Source organism: Mixophyes fleayi, chromosome 9, assembly GCF_038048845.1.
Source record: "Mixophyes fleayi isolate aMixFle1 chromosome 9, aMixFle1.hap1, whole genome shotgun sequence".
NCBI lineage: Eukaryota > Metazoa > Chordata > Amphibia > Anura > Limnodynastidae > Mixophyes > Mixophyes fleayi.
In genome coordinates this window covers 63730551-63749499 of record NC_134410.1, presented here as the reverse complement: position 1 = coordinate 63749499, position 18949 = coordinate 63730551, and the positions used below count along the sequence as shown (strand labels likewise).

Here is an 18949-nt window from a genome sequence, read left to right as displayed (position 1 = left end):
AGCTGTTATCACCCTTATCTTTATCAGATACTAATTAAAAGTGATGCAAATGGTAAAAGGTTGTGTTTTATTGCATGATTTGGCTAATGAAAAAAATAATTTACAATAGATCATAAGTGAAAAAACAAGAGGATAGGATTGGGTTAATAAGTTAATAAGTTACCTATAATTGCCTAAGTACTAGTCCCACCAAAACAGTTGCAACTTCTAATTCACCCAAAAGTGCTAAAACATGAAACTGTATATTATAAGCAAATAAGATAAATATTTCATGTTTAACAGCAATATATTTGTTCTGTTATAGAACGTTCAGATCCACTGGTTGGTATAGGGCTGTAATAACACAGCAGGTTGAGTTACTTACTAGCCAGTTGTGTGATTATAGACCACAGCTACTAGCAGAGAAACCTGTGACATGTCAGATCTAATATATCCAGATACGTGTAGTTCAAACTTAGTAATTATTTCACTGAGAAGTCAGATGGCAACTTTACGTCATTAATCCTGACTGGTGTTTCAGTTAGATAATAATTCTTAGTTTTAGAAAGAGTCAGACAGTCTGTGATGAATACACACACTGGAAATGTCAGGTAAGTGACAACATGACTCTACCTTTGTACCATTGTTCACTAGATAAGGACACTAAACAAGGAATGTGTAACTGAAACCAAATCCCACTGGCTCAAATTAGCTTTTTAAATTCTCGACGGATTCGCTAGGGTGTCCCAAGGCCAGAGTTTCTCTAGCATGTTTGACATGAGGAACCATTGAAAAGTGGTATTATATTTATGTTATGCTGGAATCTACACATTGCATTTTATTGTTTGTTGAAGCCAGGGGGTTTTAAACTTATTGTCCCAGACGCATATTATATGTTTGATTGGCCAATGTTTCATTCTTTAGCAAATGATTATGTTACAGTTAAAATGAATAGATAACTTGGGGCTTGTACAAAATAATATATTTAAACATGATAATAATGAGGTTGATGTAGAGTGGGACATATGCCAGATTGCATTGTATCTGTTGCAGGCAGGGTCGTAACTAGGGCTGTGCGATAGGGGAGACCGCCCAGGGCGGAACCCTAAAGGGGGGCGCAGTTTATAAATATATTAAAAGTTCATTTGGTTAAAATTGAGGGCTAGGGGGTGGCAGTTTTGTTTCTCGACCCAGGCTCTAAAATTTTAAGTTACGGCTCTGGTTGCGGGAAATTGCTCTGTGCATGTCCAGAAAGTGGGCACAAGCATATACATCCATACAGATTTGAGTATTCTGCCACTTATGCCAGGATGTGCCGGAGAGTCAGGACAGGGTGCGTTTTAACGTAAGAGAAATACAGTCAGGGTGTGTTTGCACAATTGTGAATTAATGCAGAATGGGAAAAAGGTGGTTAGGGTCAGATTTTTGGCACTGATGAACTGCTTGTTATTGGCTGTTTGCGACTGCATCCCTGATGCTGATTGGTGCTTTCTTTGTTGCTTGGGCATATATTATGCTTTTGTGTGCATGTTTAAGCAATTTTATTTTTTCAGTACCGGAGACAGGGAATCGTTTCTGCTGTATTAGGTCTTTCTTTAAAGTTTTATTGATGCCTAAAAAAGAATGCATTTGGTACATTTAAAACATGGACATAATTAGGAAGTACGTATCCCTGGCATAAGCTGAAAGCACATGCAACCAGTGCTGACCTAATCTTAAAATGCGTATGGCTTAGCATGTGGGCTTTTTTTAGCATAAATTATGCTCAATTTATGACAAACTCATGAGGACCAATGAGTATATTTGTAGGTAGTATACAGTAGGTTTACAAAGACAGGATGAACATGACCCATGCTTAATTGTACGGTTATCTTTGTTTTTGGTTCTTACCATAAGGTTAGGAACTCCTTTAGACTGTAAGCTCTCATGGGCAGGCATCTATATACCTCTTATTTCAGCGCTTGTTGATGGTGCTGGAATTTCCTCACATTGTAAAACTGTATGAAATCTGTTATCACCATATAAATATTAGATTCTATTAATGAGACAGGTTCATCTGATTGGACATATGTCAGCAACAGCTTCCAATTTGCTGGTTGCACATAACATTATTTGAAAACATTATAAAAATTAGTATATTAGTAGGTGGTATACAGTAGGTTGACAAAGACCCATCCTAAATGGTATGGTGATCTATGTTGCTGGTCCTTACATATGGGTTAAGAACTTTTTGTTTAGAGCATAAAATGTGTGAACTTCACATGATGCAATTTCTATTTAGACATAAGGCGCAATCTGATGAGTAATCTTAGAATATAAACCTTCTTCTCACACTTTAATCTAAGCAGACGTAGCTCGGACATATCACAGAGGCACAAAATTTGTGTTTACTTGTTCCAGTGATGGCTCTATAAATGTATATTATTACATTTTTCAGGGCAATTAATACAAAAAATAAAAATAAAATAAAAACTGTTGAAGCCTCAAAACGAAATTTATTTTCCATCTTTACTTCCTGTAGATCATTCCTATTCCATTCTCCTCACCCGCATTACTATCTAGCAGTGCAAATCACAGGCACACTTCTTATGTTTAGCCAAAACTCACGCTCTGGTAAACAGACAAACCTCAGTCCCTTCTGCAGTTTTACATGTTGTATATCCTAAAGGGTAACACTGAAACAATAGCTGTCTTATAAAACATAATGCACATTTTCTTACTGAATAATAGAATGTATTATTAATAATTATTATTAATTATTAATTATTATTAATAATGCACATGTCTGAAAGATCTCTACATCTCAACAAAGTGCCAGCTTTAACTTGTGCTATTAAATGGAACCAAGCAGAGGAATAAGATTCTCTTTGCAGAATGATTTATGTCCATATGTTTTACAGATCAACTATGTAAAATTAAGGGGAAAATATACTCTACTTAACTTATCTTGTTAAGTTATGAAATCGTTTTAATAACTTTGCCCACTCATGCTGTGAACCCCAATATCATGGGCACAACTCCAAAACACAGCTGTTTAATATGTTACTGAAGCTAACCTGACAATACAATGTAATCATTTTTACTATATTGCATCAATTTAATTTAGCACTTAACTCCCATACTATTCTAAATGTTACTGGTCCAAAAATGTACTCAACTTTTCACCATGTATCTACTGTATGCTATCCGCCATTATTTTCACACAGAATTACAAAATTCTCTGCTATTTTTTTTCTTCTTAAACATTTACTTCCACCACCAACCTGAAACAATCCTCTAAATGTGGTAAAAAGAACCTGCATCCGATTGATATGTTCCCATATCTCCTCTTTAGTGACTCTCACCATGTTCACACTCATCGTACATCTCTTCCAATCCTTCCCCTTTAAGCTGTAAGCTCTCTGTACCTCTTATTTCAATGCTCATTGACTGTTTGTGCTGAAGTTTTCTCACACTGTACAACTGTCTGAAATATGTTGGCAACTTATAAATATTGGCTTACAATAATGACATAGGATCATCTGATTGCACAGGAGATGTCAGCTACAGCTTCCTATTGGTTGGGAGGAGCAAGACCAAGAGGAAGCAGCAGGTGACACATATCCGATATAATGAACGGCTGTAACTAGATGTTATGAAAGTTCAAATATCTGGCTCAAAATCCAGAGTGATGGACACTGTAATGGGAAGACAGCTTGGGTAACATAAGCCTATGTTGTCATATAGCTTCTGAAGTATAATGACACCATTATATATGCATCTGTTCAGTATAAATAAAGTAAATAAATACAAATGTGCCTAGGACTCTTCCAATTGTGAAACTCAACCAAAACCTTCATGGACTTCCGTGACCTGGGCACCTTCAGGTGGACAGCGGTCATCAATGGACACTGGGAAAGGTGGTTCTATTAAGGAGGATGAAAGTTTGACACTAAAATGCTTGAATTCCCTGTTTCTTGGTGTAAGCTGTCTAGCACATCTATATGGTACTTCTTTATGGTCATTATTTATTGTTAACAACTGAGGAACTTATAGACAATAGCGTTAAAATACTGATAACATTTATAAATATATAGACTCATTTAAGCCATCTGGTGTTAAAGTTTTAAACCTATAAATCAAGTGAGATTCCTGCTGGCTGCCCTGTGTTCTACAAATTATTCTGGTAACTTTAACATTTGAGGTTGGAGTGATGGGAATTAATGACATGTTTGGACAGGCTAAGTGATCTAAAGGAAGTCAAAATATTTCTGAAACGTTCTGGAAATGCTTTTTAAGATGCTCTTTTGATGTGTTCCAAGTACTGTTTTATACAGTCGTATTATATAATGTATACTCAAAAAAGAGGTGTTGCAGGTTAAAAAACTCATGATCCTAAATGCGCATCTCATTCATGAAAAATGTTGTAGGTTTAATGATGAGGTGGCAACTAATGGTGCATCAGACTCTAGAATACCATTCAATGGGAAAGATATTTCTGAAATGTTTATGGTCCTATTTATGCAATGTTTAGAAAGACTGGTGTATGTCCAGAACCCCAGCAGTCTATAGGGCATCATATATTACACTATCCACGTTACTCTTAGTTGCTTTCTTAATAAATTCAGTAGCAAAGTTATATTAAATTATAAAAATGAAGAAAAAATGACTGAGGTCTAAATCATCTCTCTGTCTTTATAACACTATTATAAAGCTATTATCAAGTAGGGATGAATCTATAGAACCATCATCACACCAATGAAAAAAATTGTCTTGTACCACACCTTTTACAAAAATAACCGTTTCTTAGTGATGAAAGTGGTGTGTACTCAGGGAAATTGATAGTAAATAAGCACTTTCTCCCTATGTATGTGTACTGGCCAACTGTCATTTTCCATTTTTCCTATTTTTATATAACATGAAAACAACTGTTATTATCTGTTTTTTTTTTTAAATATGTTTTAATTTAGAGCTTGTTATCTTTGATGAAGATATTGACATGTAAAAAATAAATTCTTGGTGGGGGATTAGAGAAGTAAAATTGATAATATGGACACATGCTATCAGGCTTTCAGTGGGGTGTTACAAAAAGATGTAAATATGCCTCTAACAACCCATAAATAAACATTAAGTAAATCTGACTCTTCTAAACATTCCACAGAACTTGAAATGTAGGAATTACAATGTATAATTATGTATACATTCATTTTAGCATTGTAACCCTTACTTTGCAGGGTATATCTTATCCATTTATCATTTCATCAGTATCTTAATTTTGTCAATGATTTTTATTTTATTCTACTTTTTCATTCAGTTGACTAAGTATAATTTTAGTCCGAAACAGCTTTCATTGTTTCCACATGTAACAAGCCATATTGTATTTTATTCACACTAAATAGACATTGCATTTCTCTTTTGTGTTTGAGCCTGTCCACGAATAATTAAATGTAAATCACAATGCACATGTATATAATAAAAACAAATTATCATAGGGTTTATTAAAAGTTTCAATGTTAGACACACACAACTGACACTTTAAAAATATGTCAAATAAATATCTTGGGTATCAGATATGCTATGTATCACAAAAACTACTTGACTTGAAGTAATGGTACTTTATGTGTAATTTAATTGAATATTATAAATAATAAATATATTTTAAATAAGTGGGACTACCCTTTTACAAAACAAGACAGCAGTGGGCAGTGATGCTAATATTTTGATAAGCACTGATACAAGGATTGGTGAGCTGGACATTACACTTAAAGCAGCAATACCACATAGAAGAGTTCTTACTTAAATAGCAAGTTAAGTACATTTTAAGCATCTGATTTTTCTTAGCTATCCTCCTATAGATCATTATCTCCTTTTTTACAAGCTCTCTTCTCTCTCTGGCATCAAAAATGGCTGTCTGACAAGGACACAATCAGTCTGCTACACACACAGAGGCTCACAGCTCTCATCATGTCATGTGATGGCGCATTTGGCGAGAAGGGGGATGTCACAGTGCATACAGAGCTCAGAGGGGCATTCCAAAGCCTCTCTGCTCACTACATTATGTGCCATATGACTGTGGTTGCCATGGTAATGCAGAATCTTAATACATTAACAGCAGCACAAAGAAAAAAAAATCAAGGGAGAATGGTAAAAAACAACAACATTATACTTACCACAGTGATTTATGTTAAATAGGATTGCTGCTTTAACTTAGTAAGTGTGTGAGAGTAAACGGAGCCTTTAATGTTCTACCAACATGCTGTCCTCCTTTCTAGTTCCTGAATATGAGAGTAAACCTCAATTCAGAGAAGTAGCAGAAAGTCATTAGCATAAATAGCAAGGGACTTTTAACCTGGTGAATTTAGCAGTACATGAAATAGTCTGTGCAGAGGCTGGGATATTGCATGATGGGTACTGAATCAATGCAGCAAACTCTGTATTTCTGTGATAACCCTTAGCCTAAATGGTCCGCTTTATTTATTGTTTAACTTTTCAGGTCAGAGGTTCCTAGATGTGTTAAACAGCAACCACAACAGTTACCAGAAAAATGTAAATATATCAGTGATTTTGCATCCTAACCAAATACTCTTTGTATAAGCACCATACTGCCCATTTAACCATCATGATTCTGTATTCACAGTATGTGAGTGAGGAGTCCTCATTAACTCCTTCAAGAGCAGAAATGGTCAATACCTCTATGACAGAGTCCGTTTTCATGGTTTTGTGCCGGGAATTACTTTGTTATTTCTCATTCTACCCAAGTATATTAAAATTATAGATAGTTTTTCAGGAGTGTCTTTTGGTAGTATATTTAAATAAAATTTTCATTTTAATCCATTAACCATGGCAAATCAGGCAAAAGATCACAATAAAATATACTTTGCCATAATTTTTCCAAAGGTTACTTATACATATTCAGAGCAAGTCTAGAAAATTACACGGAAATGCATTTGCCTAGTTTAACTGAGTGATACCAAATATGTGTTCTTTTAAGCAAGGTCTGAGGGTGAGGTTAATGGCATATTTGCTTACTTTTTGGACCTCCCCTCCAGGAAATCCTGGAGAGGAGGACCAAGGGACAAGTGCAGGGGGCGTAACAACATATCAAATTGCGTCATCAAGGCCCCGTCCTGCCCACATCATACAAAAGTGAAGCGGAATCTGGGAGCATATCCTACACTGCTGGGATATTCAAGAGTCTCCCGGACATTCCAGAAGAGTAGGCAAGTAGTTATAGGGACACAAAAGGGATATATTTTATCCTATTTTTTAACTCACGTTTTCAATTTTTTTAACTAGGAGAATCCATTAGGAGTCATCAGAAACTCCAACAGGTATCTCCTATTTTTTATTACTAACACTGTAGTTCCAATGCAAAGTGGATCTACTAATAATTACAATAGCAGTAACTATTAGATCCATGTCAGCATGGATCTACTAGTAATGCCTTGGGATAGTTGACGTCACTGGGATATCCTGTGACAGTGTGACAGCACTCCAAAGTCCACCACGCACGGGTCTTTATATATCCACAGCATCGTTATTATACTCAACATGAACATATAAATGACAAATAAGAAGTTTACAGTGGATATTCATCTTGCCCTATAATAATATACAGCTTACTATAAGTATCTACAAACATTTGAGGAATGGTTCAACTCTGTTACGCCACCTGCTGTCCACAAGTGGCAATGAAGGTATTGTACTTTTTTGTTTGTATTTTTTGGTTGGTTTCTTTTAAGTCGTCAATATACCATGCAGTGTATTTTATGACCTTGGCTGAATTCCAGATAAATGTAAGAACTGATTATTTCCCATCTAATTTAGATCTCTAACAGGGTGGATATTTTACAGGTGCACATCGGTAGTTGGTTCATTTTTCACATCCAGATAATTTTCTGAGTAGTTGGCTACTTGGAAAGTGCTCGGGAAAATTGCTTCCCTGGTAAAAGTGGAGTCACTATATGCAATTTTAAAACGCTTTTGTCAAGAATTTCACTATATTTGTGAGTACCACAAAAAGCTCTTCCACAAAGGAAAAAATAGCCTGAGGAGTAAGCCATGTATTTCTTTATAACGAGCAGCACATTCCTCTGTCAGGTGAAGAGTTAATAGCAAATTAATGTTGCATGTACATAATATTATAGACTTGTGGAGCATGATTCAGCTCCGCTTTATGTACAGACACAGGTTTCCAATAAATACTATTGGGCTTCTCTTTCAAATCCAGCACACAAATATTCATTTAACACTGCCTTGGGGAGCAGTGTAATGCACAAACCCAGAATGTCTTATATTGGATGTCTAGACACGTTCATTCACATGAATAATGGGGAATGAAACATTTGTTTAACAGAGACAACAAAGCCAGGGAGTATGGGGCAGGGACTTAGGTGGAGCTATCAGAGACAGCTGTAACCTGGAATCTAATACTAAGATAATAGTTGAGGACAGTGTACAGATCTTGTATCTTGTACAGACCCCTAACTAATGGTAAAGTGATTTTATAAATTGTTAGCCTGGAATTGATTCCTTTGGGGTATAATGTAGTTTTATATACTTTACTTAACACCTACTTGGCGATTAGATTTTCAAACAAAACCGTCTTATTGTCTAGAATGCTAGTACAAGTCCTTTGTTTTTGGAGATAAACTAGATAATAAATAGACTTTTCTTCAGCAGTGCAATAACACAAAAGAGAAAATATTAAACTCAATATATGCAGATGTGAATGTGATAAAAGATTATATGTTGACATCAGTTCTGAAATTGAAGGTATTGATGGCTGTGGGTTGCTGATCTCTCACAATGCGGGCAATGCGAGACAGCAGAGAAAATTCAGTGTTAATGGACATTATTTGCCATGGCGTTTATTTTAATTGTAATGTGACACTGGTAAAAGAGTTAACAAAAGCCTGCTTCAGCAAACTTGCTGAAGTTTTCAAAACAGTACAGTTTTCCCATTTCTACAGTGTAGGAGTGTTGGTTGCCATATTCTGACACTGCTATGTTAATGGGAGCACATAGACAATGTAGGTTGGACAATGCCACACATTGGCTAAATAATCATGTAAAATGTTGTAATCCTATCTCCCTTATTACAATTTGTGTATGTAGCTTGAGTTCAATGTTAACTGCAGAGTTTAACAGTGATCGCCTTGGAGAGCTCTGAAGAAAGGGGGAGTGTTCAATACCATAAAGTGCAGCATATCAGATGAAATGTATTAATCAGTTGATGTAGTTAATATAATAAACATGAAATGTACCATTTTTACAACATTGATTTCTTTCCTTAGGGAGGGGTCTGACAATTCTTAGAAGCCTGTAGCCAAAGCACTCAAATACATTTTATACAGGTGTTACTTGGGGATATTGTATATAGTGTTTAGATGAACTGACTTCCTCTCTAATTCCTTGACTTACGTAAATTTCTGTTATATTCCGTATAATATAGCTCAACCCTAGCTTAGAGACACAAAGAATTGTAAGATATTACTTAGTCTTATAAAATGCCTAACTTACTCTATAGGCAAAACTAATGAAAAACCTAATATGGGACTTCCGGAATATCAGGTTTCACAAATTCCATTAGTGGATAGCATTTGCATTTAAATAAATAAAATCTTTCAAATCATCACATTGTGATTTTATTTCTAGACTGCACCATGCAGAAGCTTTTTAGGCTGGTAAGAGCACTAAGTGACTTACGAGTATTTCCAAATTCATGGCTTCATGGAGTTCAAATACAGCTCTCCCGTGACTATATCATTCTGTGAGATGATTGTGGGATATTAAAACATAGTGGGCCTGATTCATTAAAAGTAAGGCAAAAAAGGAGTAAGTTTGCTCCTGGACAAACCATGTTACAATGGAAAATACTGGCTGTTTTTTTCGTGTAGCACAAAAATACTTGATAGCTTTCTTTTAACACAAACATCATCATCATCACCATTTATTTATATAGCGCCACCGATTCCGCAGTGCTGTGCAGAGAACTCCCTCACATCAGTCCCTGCCCCATTGGAGCTTACAGTCTACATTCCCTAACATACAAACACACAGACAGAGACTAGGGTCAATTTTTGATAGTAGCCAATTAACCTACTAGTATGTTTTTAGAGTGTGGGAGGAAACCGGAGCACCCGGAGGAAACCCATGCAAACACAGGGAGAACATACAAACTCCACACAGATAAGGCCACGGGCGGGAATTGAACTCATGACCCCAGCGCTGTGAGGCAGAAGTGCTAAACACTTCGCCACTGTGCATTTAAAGTTTATCTAAAACATGCCTTACCCCAAATATAAATCTGTCCCCACATTTTAAATTTACCCTCCCCTCCAATGCAACATGGTTTTGCCAAGGTATAAATGTACTCCTTTTTTTATGCTTTGCTCTCCTTAATGACTCAGGCCCTCTATATGTAAAAAGTTGTCTCTGAATTTAGGGGATGATTTACTAAAGGTGTACATTTTGCTTAACAATGTTTGCTTCAGACTTAGGAGAAAATAACAAAATAGTAATTTTTTTCTTTTAATTTGCTCTCAACCTGGACTTTGGAAGAGAAAGAAAGATCAGCAAAATGTGGGTAAAATGTATACCTTTAGTAAATAATACCCATAAACCTGCAATTCCACCTACCGAAAAACATTTATTTATTTGCTTCTCTCCCTAGCACAAGAGACTGCTACATTCAGCTGTTTTTAGAGGATTCCTCCAATCCTCTCACAGCTTGGTCAAAACCAAAATGAGCGTATGAGTAGGAGGACCAATCACAAGCTGCAGTTGAGAGATTGCAATTTGCAATTGGCCCTCTTGTCCATCCCACCCTACCCCATTTGCTACCATTTTAGATTGGTGAATGGTGACAGCAGGCAACATGTGCATTTGTAATGCCTAGAGTAAGCAGTAGGGGATTACATTTTTATTTGCAAGGTGCTGAATCTATATGACTCAATACTTGTAGGCATTCATTTTAGGGCTCCATATTTAAAGGGAGTGTCTGGATAAATCACTGATTTTACCAAATCCATTAAGATGTTACTGACTATCATATCATTCATTTGAGATGGTAGGAAAACAAACTGTATCTTTCTGCTGGGGGAAAGAGGTTATTTTATTTAAAGAGAAGACACTTAGAATAAACTTCCAACAGTCACTACTGAAAAAAAACTTAATAAATGATTGTTTGAGATTTCAGGTCTGTCTTGACATTAAATCATTAATAAGTAATAAGTTGGGCAGACTTTGACAGACCATCTGATATTTATCTGCCATTAACCTTCTTTGTTTCTAAGTTAGTCCTGTGTGTCAATAAACTGAATTGTATAACAAATATGATGTAAAACTGTTATGTTGACAATTTTTGAAGATGAACTAAATGCATAGTAACTTACTTTAGCTAAATATCTACACTTCATTTCATAAGCAAGGAACCATAAATACTCGTTTGCACACTTTGTGTAAAATTCCTGTTTCTCCACCAGTTTTCATGTGTTCAACAAGAGTTCACAAAATGTTTAATTGTGGGCTCAACATTGGACCAAAATGAGCAGTAATATGAAGGTCAAACAAGCAACATTACAAATGTTATCTGGATACTTAACTCTATCATTATGAAAAACAAACTAAGTACTAGAATAGTTCAGTGCTTTTTTTGGTCTATTATTTGATTGCATAATAGGAGCACTGCTCCAACTAGTCTGCATGCGCTGGATATAAAGAGTTAAAAGTTTAGGGCTTGTTCAGACAAGCGTTTTTCACAGAATTTCCAAAGGGAACAGGACGTGAGCCATCGTTTTTGAAAACCGTACAGGCCTTGGGAACTGCTGCTCACAGGACACTTTGCTCTCACCCATAATTTACATTGTTGCTGGTGTGAACAGCAGAGGCATGCAGGCACCAGGATCAATGTACATGATGCCTGCACCGTTCTCAGAACCGTTTGCTCACATTTTGTTCTGTTGGAAACATGAAGTGGGCAAATTCTGCAAGAACGCATGTCTGAACAAACTTTTCTCTAATAGATCCATTGCCACTGATTTCAGTACACCAAAGCACAACTGACTTCTATTAATTCTGTTTTTAATGCAACCTTTCCAGAGAGCACATCTGAATAGGAAGACTGACTGTGATAGACAGTGTCTGATCACTTGATCACAAGCACCACAATGTCCAAAGAATCGCATCGATGAAACCTTGGACAAAATAGCAATTTGTAAAAGGGATGAAACATTTTTAATGCAAACCCAAATAACTCAATTTATCCTACAAATCGAGCATGTAATTACATATTTATCTCACTAATGATGTCCATTTTAGTGATGCTAGACATACCCAAACAATAATATATTGCATTTTAATATAACAGGCAAGTTTTACATGTGTGCCAATTACTCAAGATAAAGTGTCATAATAAAGACACATGGAACAGTGCTGGAAACAGCTTGTAAATCCAAAATTTTATTTTGTTTGGCTATGATACATTGCTGCCAAAAAGACCTGCTGTAGATGTTGGTTACAATCGTGGACACCGTTTTGCAGGAAAAATACTAACAGTGACCTAGAGGCCTATTAATCAAAAAATTGTAGCCCATAAATCCTGTGAAAATGTAAATTTTCGTAGGGTTAAAGAAAGCATTGTATCTCATAGTTTTACCAATACAGGAGATATAGGAGATATCTCCAGTCTTAAGCACAGAGTCGATTGCAACAGTCTTACCCATAGTGCTCTATGGGGATGGTGAAATGGGGCAATTCCATAAGCTGCATTAGCAATGCTCTCTTATAGCTAAACGCCACCTGCAGAGGGATCTTCTGAGCCCTCCCCACAGACTGCATGCACCTCCGCTCCTTGCTGGATGGAACTTCTTTACGCGCATATCTAGGTGGATATAGGTGGACTACAGCTTCTAAATCACCACTGGATACATATATACACTTATACAGTAAAATCTAAGTCTTTATAGAACAGCATACTGAACATGACATGACCTGCTGTACATCAACATAATACTGTTCTCCTATACAAACATAGCACACTACACCCTAATATGATCACTGGAATTCATAATCCAATGGTAATGCCCTTTATACAGTCATAGGACACTACACCTACATAATTTTCACATGACCACTGGATATCAACATAAAACAATTCCGTAATACACAGAGACATAAGATACTATATCTGCACAATATCATATGACAACTGGATAGTAACATAAAAGAGTTCCATTACTCTCTATACAGACATAGAACACTACAACTACTGAATACAACATAAACAGTGGACTTTATTATAATATAATACGATTGTACTCTAAACACGCTATATAAACATGACATGACCACCGTACATTAACATAATTCAGTTTTATAACACTGTTTAAAGACATAGGACACTACACCTAGCCAACATAACAACTGAACATGATCATAATAGAATTCTAGAAGACATAGGACACTACACCTAGCCAACATAACAACTGGACATGATCATAATAGAATTCTAGAAGACATAGGACACTACACCTAGCCAACATAACAACTGGACATGATCATAATAGAATTTTAGAAGACATAGGACACTACACCTAGCCAATATAACAACTGGACATGATCATAATAAAATTCTAGAAGACATAGGACACTACACCTAGCCAACATAACAACTGGACATGATCATAATAGAATTCTAGAAGACATAGGACACTACACCTAGCCAACATAACAACTGGACATGATCATAATAGAATTTTAGAAGACATAGGACACTACACCTAGCCAACATAACAACTGGACATGATCATAATAGAATTTTAGAAGACATAGGACACTATACCTAGCCAGCATAACAACTGGACATGATCATAATAGAATTCTAGAAGACATAGGACACTACACCTAGGCAAGATAACAACTGGACATGATCATAATAGAATTCTAGAAGACATAGGACACTACACCTAGCCAACATAACAACTGGACATGATCATAATAGAATTCTAGAAGACATAGGACACTACACCTAGCCAACATAACAACTGGACATGATCATAATAGAATTCTAGAAGACATAGGACACTACACCTAGCCAACATAACAACTGGACATGATCATAATAGAATTCTAGAAGACATAGGACACTACACCTAGCCAACATAACAACTGAACATGATCATAATAGAATTCTAGAAAACATAGGACACTACACCTAGCCAACATAACAACTGGACATGATCATAATAGAATTCTAGAAGACATAGGACACTACACCTAGCCAACATAACAACTGGACATGATCATAATAGAATTCTAGAAGAAATAGGACACTACACCTAGCCAACATAACAACTGGACATGATCATAATAGAATTCTAGAAGACATAGGACAAAATGCCTCCTAATAAGACATGTTCATCATATAATTCCAATACTTCTGTGGAATAAATATTAACTTATAAAGCATGAAGAACAGGAAGACATTGTCAGAATTGTTTCCTCACAATAAGAGAAGTAATGCTGTGCAGATGATTAATATTAAAAAAGTACAAAGATTTCCAGTGAAAAATATTTAAAAACTGAGATTATTACTGGAAATTAATGACAGTTAGCAACGAAGTGCCAATATACTGATTTCTTTCTCAAGGTAAACATTTCTGGTTATAAGGAAGAATTTGCGACTCATACGCTATATGAACCAAACTTATGCTGATCTGTTATGTTGATTTTCTCAAAAAATGCTACTTTCCCATGACCTATTGCAGTCATTTTATTATTAGTATCCAATTAGAATGACAAATCTCTGAAAGTGTAATGAAAAGTCATAAATAAAAAAATGCAGCTTAATTTGAAAATTTGGAAACTAAAGGGAATCCTGGATTATTGTTTCCAAAATCGCACATGAAATAACATTCTTAATATACACATACAGACCCAACTGTAATGTGCCTCTGAATCAATACATATTCCTTTTTGCTGGGTTAAAAAGCATTGCTGATGTCCACACAGCACTCCAGCAGGATGAATTGTTCAGACACATTGATCATTCATCAAAGCCACAGAGCAGAAGGGACTGATAACATGTGTCAAACATGGAACAAATCAATAAATCAAGGTACATGAGTAATAAATATATAAATGCCTTGACAATAGGCAGATACACTGGACCCTGCGCTGTGATTTTGGAAAAAGAATCTAGGGAGGGCAGGATCCAGGATGAGTTGACTAATCCCAGACATTCCTCAAAAATGTTTTTTGTGCACCTGCAGAAAAAAGGAAGTCAGAAAAAAAAAAAGAAGTTGACATTTCTTCAAAATGAGCACATTTGTTTAGCATTTCAGTTCTACCCAAGCGGAAACTGGAAAGGAGAGATGATTTATATTAATCGTGTAATTAGTTTTGTATGTGGCAGCGGTGGCGGTGTTTCTGGCTTGGTATGCAGGTTGGCAGGGAAGGGGTTAACCCTTCAGCTGCCAGATCGGGCCCGCAAGGCATCGCAGGATGGTGATGAGAGGAGAGCAGACTTCTAGAGGAAGGACACCTGTTTCCTCTAGGGTGGGTCCCAGACCAAGGGAGCATGGGAGAGGGTCACTGCAAATCCACTGCGATGGGGGCACACCTTAAACCTAGGATTAACTCTTCCATTACTTTGAAAGCACAGATTTGTGACATACCACAAATCTTGCGTGAAATAGCTGTCATGGTAATGTATATACAATTTCTCAGCTTGGGCAGTTTACTACTTGTGACAGCAGCGTAGGATATTTCAATAGTTAATCATTTAAACAAACAGGTATTTTTATTTGTCTGCTTTCTGTGGAAGATGCGAGTTTTCTGTTTTCTCTGCATATCGTTATTCATACTCGGACAATAACATTCAGCACACTACCCAATTTTCAGACATTCCCCCCATTTGCCAGCAATCCTGGCTACATCCTTGTTAAAAATAGTAACACTGAACCTTTTTACTTCCACAAGATATTTGCAGGGAATAGGTTAAACCCGCACAGAAAAACTTATGAAATAAACATATAAAAAATATACTGAATTTTGTCTTAATTTAGCAGCATGAAGAAGACATTTTGCAGGTGCATGTTAGAGAATAATCAGACATAGCAACGCTGTAGGAGCAATGGATTCAACCTCATGTTCTACTGAACTGAACCAAGTGATGCTTTTGCCCTATCAGTTTCATGATAGCTAATTAAAAACAACAAAGAAATAGAGGCATGAATCTACAATGTCCAGGTGTTCCCTACAACTTTAGTGTAAATATTTCTGTTTTACAGGGTTTTCAATCCAGCCCAGGCAGTATCATAACGGTGAACAACACGTGTTCAAGAATAGCATGTCTTGTATATAAACCAACCCCTGTGCCCACAATAGTAAATTATTATACATTATTAGTTGTTATGTAATTGCTTATAAAGGGTGAGAAGGAAGAAGCGTATAAGCATGTGTATTGTAAACAGGGTTCCAAGATGAGAAATTCTAGAACACAAAATGCTTTTAAAGCAGAATCTAGGATCATAGTTTCTTGCAATGTAGGATGTTGGTTTCAAGTTTGCATTTACATTTCAATTTATATATGTAGTATGTAACTACAAAGCGTGCAGTGATTAGGACTCAACAATTTGATAAACTCCAACACCTTTTAAATCCTCCACTGTAAAACTAATGATCTTTACTAAAATATACAGGTAGTTCAATGTACAGTGTAAAGAGAACAAGTGTAGCCATGTGGAGCAGGTGGCATAATCCCAAGAGCTAACAATCTAAAAAGCAAACAATCTAAGGGCTTTGCTACCAGATAGTACATAGAAATGTATCTTTAGCAGCGAGATATTGTTGTTGCCATGTTTACTTCTGTTACTAGTTTTGCCACTGGTAATGTAGCCCAAAACTTTGGGGGTGGTTCATGCTATAACAAAATGAGAACATTTTCTGATATGATTGACATTATATATATATATATATATATATATATATATATATATATATATATATATATATATACTAAGTATTATGACAAAAACAATTTAATGATAATCTGGGGGAGGTCCATGCACAACAACTACAGGTAATGTGTAGGTATATCATTGCTTTAAAGACTTTTATGAACTACGTTTTAAAATTTCCCTCAATGTGATTATACTCTTTGTGTTTAGGATTTCAAAAGTAGCCAAAATCTGATCTGATATCAACAATTCTCAACAGGAAAACAAACAAATAAAAAAATAAAATAAACAAAATTATTTATTTTTAATCACTAACAGTATAATGCACATTTAAAAGTATAAACATACTCTACTGTGGTAATTGAATGACATTTAAGAATAAAGTGAAATGTTTGATCACCAATGAAACAAACACAAAATACAGGCCATCAGGATTATCACTAGGCACATTAAGTTATATATATTGCACACACCATTTACATGCATTGATAACATCTAATAATGTTAGAAAACATGGGGGAACCTTACCAAATCTGCTGTGGTCCTGCCTTGTGCCATGCACAGTGCCATTGGGGAAGATTTCCAGATGAAATCCTGTCCTGCAGTAAAGCTGTCTCCTCCTCAGGATACCCTTCAGGTGGGCAAAATCAGTGGGAGACCCTCGCTGTAGTCTCCCTTCTATTTGACCCAGTCTCTCATTCAAAAAGCCAGGAGAATCAGCTAAAGGAACATTCCCAAGAGATGAAGAAAATCCATGCACATCTATATCCAGAGATGCTAAAAAACCACCAACTTCAGCCATGGCCAGAGACTGGTAGGAATGAGTACAGTGTGTCAATTTTAAGTGACCTCGGATTTTAAAGGAAAAACAAAAACTGGAGTTTGTCAAATGTGTGAAGCAATTAGATATTAAGTTTGCCGTTGATGTCTATCAACTTGTCAATGCCTTTTGGTTCCAGCAGTCCCTCTGTGCCGTTGTGTCCACGAGTGACCTTGTTCCAATAGGGAATTGCAAACTTGTCCCTCTTCATTAATCTCCTCTTGCTTTTCATAGCTGGGTCTGTCTAGCTAAGAGATGAAAACTCCACTTTATATACATAACACACTCCCCTTAACATTGAGTTACTGGATATTTAAATACAAGCCACACCTCATTATTATTCCCCCTGGCTAAACCTTTTTTTTCCCCTCTGATCCATTTAGTTCTTTTTGGAGAAAAAAATGTTGCACTCCCTCCTTTATTATAAAAAAGGAAAAATCTGCACATGGCAGCGAGGCAGAACAGTTTTTGGCAAAGACCCTGTAAAAAGCACTGATGAAATCATGTGTGTATGTGTGTGACCTTACTGGTGTACACAAATCACGCTGCACTCAGATACTCCACATCTCTGTCTGTCTAAGGTGTCTGGCCAAACACTTCCAGTTACTGCACACGAGATAGACGCACCAACTTAAGGCTACAAGTGCGAGTGCTGAGAGGAGATGAGCAACTGGATTTTGCAAACTACAGAAGAAAAAAAAATTCAGCAGGATAGAGGCGCAGGCTCACTGTATGTCAGGGAAAGTGATCTTTTGAAAAATGATACTGCATAGTTTATGACTTGATTTTACAAGCCACTGGAGAGAGGGATATATGTCCACCTTTTTCATGTTGAGAACAGGTGTTTCCCCCAGATCATTTGTGCCCAGTGATACCGTGGCTGGAACTGCAGCTGTTTGGGGAAACTGAGACAGATAATGTGAGTGACGGATCCCATGTAACAGACTGATAAGTCTGTGTTGGTGTTGAAACAATTCTAGTTAAATACGATCACTCAAATAGTATAACAAGTAAATTAAAACAGGTCGTTTAAAGTTCAATCCAACTGTACCTTACCAACTGTTTGATCGACTTCACCAAACGTATTTGTGATCTTTTCCTGTGTTTTATCCCTTCGTGGGACTGATGGGATGGGTGCGTACGTTTTAATTATGCACATGTTAAAATCTGTTTACATAGACTTTGGGGAGAGAGGATTAACTGCAATCAA

General features: G+C 36.3%; 1 protein-coding gene across 1 annotated transcript in view; it reads right to left on the bottom strand.

The window, feature by feature from the left end:
• The window catches only part of FGF16 (fibroblast growth factor 16), a 30955-nt gene extending 12875 nt beyond the window's left edge, over positions 1 to 18080 (bottom strand). Inside the window, exon 1 of the mRNA XM_075186024.1 lies at positions 17448 to 18080. Coding sequence (XP_075042125.1) covers positions 17448 to 17721 — 274 coding nt within the window. The 5' untranslated portion in view covers positions 17722 to 18080. The remainder of the gene's footprint in view (positions 1 to 17447) is intronic.
• Between the last annotated feature and the right edge of the window lie 869 nt (positions 18081 to 18949).